Below are 4613 nucleotides of genomic sequence, written 5' to 3'. Positions count from 1 at the left end.
TCAAAGCCAAAAGCTACCTATCCCCATGCAATGACTTTTCATTTTATCTCTCTTTAGTGTTTGCATACATTTGCATTCTATGAATTTCTATTCAATGTGGGGGATTGTTGGAAAAATTGAATAGAATTTAGGATAAGTTGGTTACACCAAATTGTGAAGAGACTCTTTCCAAGAGATTTGACTCTCCCAAAAGACATGACTCTCCTAAGAGTCACTTATCAAGTATATAAACCCCACTCATGGTTCTTTCCAAATATAAGAAAAGCACACACCAAAAAATCTAATTTTCACTTGCATTCATTGTTGTCTAGTATTGAGAGATAAACACTAAATTTGGTTCGCCGTTTCCTTGAGTTTGGAGTGCTTCTACTCGAGGAAGAAAGATCGTTGTATCCTGGGAGACGTTTCGCAAGTAAGAACCCATTAACACCAGAGTGGGGCGAATTTCGTCTTAAGGACAGAGTATCGAATACTCGACACGATCTATAATTAGTTACTTTAATCTTCTTGCTTCCTTGATTGTCGTAATGCAGGTCAACATCGGATGCATAGAAGAATATATCCAACATAAACTGGGTTGACTCGGTTTTATCGAGGATCCGCCATTTCAAAAGGAATAGATAGGCACATTTAAAGTCCATCCCATAGAATTTACCAAAAAGAATTTACCAAAAAGAATTTACCAAAAAGATCATTCGAAAGAGTTATCAGTCTGTCATTCGGATATTCTCAAGTTTGGAAAAGGAATGCTTTTTATTGTTTCTCTCCCTCCCATCAAAGAAAAGTCTTAGACTTACTTAACCCAATCAACGTGTGGGGACATTTTCTTCGAACACGTATAACCACATTAACTGTCCAAAATACCCTTTCTCTGAAGGGGGCTTTGAAATCTTCATAAGTAAGTAACAGGGGGTATCTGAAGTAAAAAAAGAATACTAATCCCTCAAATATTTAATTAGGGTTTTGACATTAACATACAACTGCCATTACAGAGTGGCAATCACAGAGCTTTTGTCTTAAAATTTGTTAATTACAATTATAAAAATTTAGGGTTTTTATGATTTATTTAAATTTATTTTGTTCATTTCTCTCTCTGTCTCTACTACTTTTCTCTCTCCCTACAAACTCTCTTCTTCTCCTACTTCTTCTCTCTATAGGAAATTTTTAGAGTTGTAAAAGGATTTGGAGGAGAGATTAAAAGCAGAAAAGAAACCCAAACGGCTATAATTCCTATTATCTCTAAAACTCTCTTCATACTAGTATTTATTACATAGAGTAAGAGATATAGAGGGAGGTCAAAATAACAGAGATTTGAACATCTGAAACTCTCTGATTTTAGTTTTTTTAGGTTAGATTGTGTTGTTGGGTGATTCCCATCTTGTTGATCTGGCCTAACAAGAAGAACAAGATTGGGTTTTTATCGAATTTGCAAAGAGAAAGGAAGGATTTTATTAGGGGGTGGCGGTAATGATGCCGGAAGGAGGAGGATATTATTGTTCTAAAAAGACTGATGATATATGTGAAGATGTTTGTGGCCAGGTATGTTGAGATGATTTTACAGAAAAAACGATTCCCAAATTAAATCTCTTTTGGATCTACTTTTAATTTTCGAATTGTTTTTTTTTTCCTTCTCTTCTTCTTATTTGGTAGTTAGATGAAAGTGAAATTGGGCCATTATTCTTGTGATGTTCTAGTTGAAACTCTAATGAATGTTGATGAAATTGCTTAACTTTTTTTTTTTGTTCATGGTGATGATTTTCCCAAATTCTATTGTAGATATGCAAAAAAAAAATAAAAAAAATAAAAAAAGTAATTTAAAAACTCTATTGTTTGAGTCCACTAAAAATGAATTTGGTTTAGGCAGAACGGATTTTGATTTTAGATTACTAGTGTTCTGTCATGAAATTTGCTATCAGAATGTCTTTTCTCTCATATGATTTTAACTGTTATAAACTGGGTTTGGTAGAATTCAGTTTGTTTTCATGCTTGATTTCTATTTATTAGTATCACGTTGTTTAATTTTTTTTTTTTATTTCCTGGTGCTGACTTGCAGGAGTCTACTCAAGCAGCTTTAAGCATGTCTAGACTACGGTGTATTATGCGGGGATTTGATATGAAGGCGTATATACTTCTATTCATTATTGTTCCTACTTGCATCCTTGGTATGTATTTGCATGGACAGAAGATTTCTTATTTCTTACGACCTATATGGGAATCACCTCCTAAGCCTTTCCATGACTTGCCGCACTATTATCATGAAAATGTGTCGATGGAGAACCTCTGCAAGCTTCATGGGTGGGGAATTCGCGAGTCTCCAAGGCGGGTTTTTGATGCAGTGTTGTTCAGTAATGAGGTTGACCTACTGCAAGTTCGGTGGAATGAGTTGTACCCTTACATTACACAGTTTGTTCTTTTGGAATCAAATTCAACGTTTACTGGTTTGCCAAAGCCGTTTGTGTTTGCTAGTCACAGAGATGAGTTCAAATTTATTGAGGATCGGCTCACTTATGGGACTGTTGGAGGAAGGTTTAGAAAAGGGGAAAACCCATTTGTTGAGGAGGCATATCAAAGAGTAGCACTTGACCAGCTTCTTAGAGTAGCAGGTATAATGGATGATGACTTGTTAATAATGTCAGATGTCGATGAGATCCCGAGCAGACACACAATCAATCTCCTCAGATGGTGCGATGATATTCCTCCTATACTTCATCTCCGTCTCAATAACTATTTGTATTCTTTTGAGTTTCTCGTGGATAATAAAAGTTGGAGAGCCTCAGTTCATGTATATCAGACAGGTAAAACAAGGTATGCACATTATCGACAGACGGACACTATCTTGTCAGATGCTGGATGGCATTGCAGCTTTTGCTTCCGCCGTATCAGTGAGTTCATCTTTAAGATGAAAGCTTATAGTCATTATGATAGAGTCAGATTCTCCGGTTACTTGAATCCCAAAAGGGTTCAAGACGTGATCTGCAAAGGGGCTGACCTATTTGACATGCTTCCAGAGGAGTACACATTCAAGGATATAATTGGGAAATTGGGACCAATCCCGCATTCGTATTCAGCAGTTCATCTTCCAGCATATGTTTTGAATAACTTCGATAAGTATAAATTTCTATTACCGGGAAATTGCAAAAGAGAAAGTGTCTAAGTCTCTCGCTGGCAGATCTAGGCTGGCCTGGTTTGTAATGAGTTATGGGTATGCGAACTATTTGATCGCCGTGCCAAGAGAAGGATCCTGTTAAGCAAGTAATGACTTTTGTGTGCATATGGATATGTTGTTTATCCAACTAATTTTTTAGACATTCTTTAGAGAGAAAGTTGAGGGAAGATGGATGAGTTCTTGAACTTCCATGGTAAAGCTTTTGTATATGGCCCTTGTTTCTTTTTTAGGTCTTGGTTTCTTTCAAGGTGGTGATGCCATCCACTTTGTACAAGGATCATCCTGTGGGATTTATAGCCGAGAGTTGCTGAGGAAAGCTTTCGCTTGTTGGTATGGCTTTTGATATAATCCAATTGCGAAAGAAAAAGAAAAACAATCCTGGTTGAGATATTCTGAACCATTCTTTTGTCCGGAATTTTGTTGTTCTTATGATTAACTTATTCATACATATTCGTATAGCAAAATGGTCTTCACTCTTGACAACTACCTTTGTACAATCTGGTTGATTTCATCATAATGCTAATCTCATTCTTGCTCCAGTCCATTTTAAGACTATTTTTCTTTTTTCTTTTTTTTTTTGCTACATTTTTTTTTTTTTGCTGCGTTCCTCTTTTTTCGTGGTTCAGTAATAGTCGAAATAGTACCCTTAAGCTGTAAACTTAAGTTTGTAGTTTGTTCATTTGTTGTGGTAGATAATTGGTTGTATGTTCAACTTCATCCATATCTTACCAAACTTGGGTACAATATTGAATGTACCTAAGCTGGTAGATAGAGAGAGAGCCAGAGAAGTAATCTAGTTGTCTAGCCATTTGTATTGTTTCTTTCTATACAACAGGAGATAGACTGTTGACCGGAGTTATTAGTCTTACACTTGTTTGGGTTTGTTTTGAAGTCGAAATCCTGTTAAGTTAGTGGTTTCAGTTTGTTTTGAAATTGAAGTCTTGTTAGGTTATTCTGGCTTCAGCAGGAACCTCTACAGTAGAATACTAAAGGCTCGGAACATTTATGATTTCGATTTGAACGTCGTCGTTCTCAAATTTTTACTATGCCGACCACATAAAGGTTCCTTTTAAGTTTTAACCTGAAAGCCACTAAACAAGATTAGCAGATCGTGAGATTTAGGCTTTACTAACATTACGTTTTGCATGAGATGATTTGATGGACAAAAAAGAATAAGTTTTGAAATGGGCTGTCTATTTAGGGGATGAGAAAGAAAGACGTGTACGACATTATTGATATGGGGAGTTGTCATGTGCTGTGATGGAATTTTTTCTTTAATTGCTTTCTATCTCAGATTATTCAATCCCAACCAATTCCACAACAAGAGAAGAAAAACAAAGAAAAGTATGATTCCTTTATTAGGAGATTTTGAGTTGTCTTTGGGACCCCTCCCAAACCGGTTTGTCTTCATTAAAAGAATCCTATTGTTGGGGCTTAAAAAGTCTTT

The 4613-nt window shown here is 35.9% G+C and overlaps 1 protein-coding gene across 1 annotated transcript; it reads left to right on the top strand.

Moving 5' to 3' along the window:
• The first annotated feature begins 961 nt into the window (after window positions 1-961).
• Window positions 962-3705, top strand: LOC113298238 (beta-1,4-mannosyl-glycoprotein 4-beta-N-acetylglucosaminyltransferase-like). Its single transcript, XM_026546928.1, has 2 exons — window positions 962-1539; window positions 2054-3705. The coding sequence occupies exons 1-2, from the start codon at window positions 1468-1470 to the stop codon at window positions 3152-3154; spliced, it is 1173 nt and encodes a 390-aa protein (XP_026402713.1). The 5' UTR covers window positions 962-1467; the 3' UTR covers window positions 3155-3705.
• Window positions 3706-4613: the final 908 nt, after the last annotated feature.

The sequence above is a fragment of the Papaver somniferum genome, chromosome 7 (assembly GCF_003573695.1).
Source record: "Papaver somniferum cultivar HN1 chromosome 7, ASM357369v1, whole genome shotgun sequence".
NCBI lineage: Eukaryota > Viridiplantae > Streptophyta > Magnoliopsida > Ranunculales > Papaveraceae > Papaver > Papaver somniferum.
Note: the sequence above shows the minus strand (reverse complement) of the source record. Positions and strands in the feature narration are given on the sequence as shown.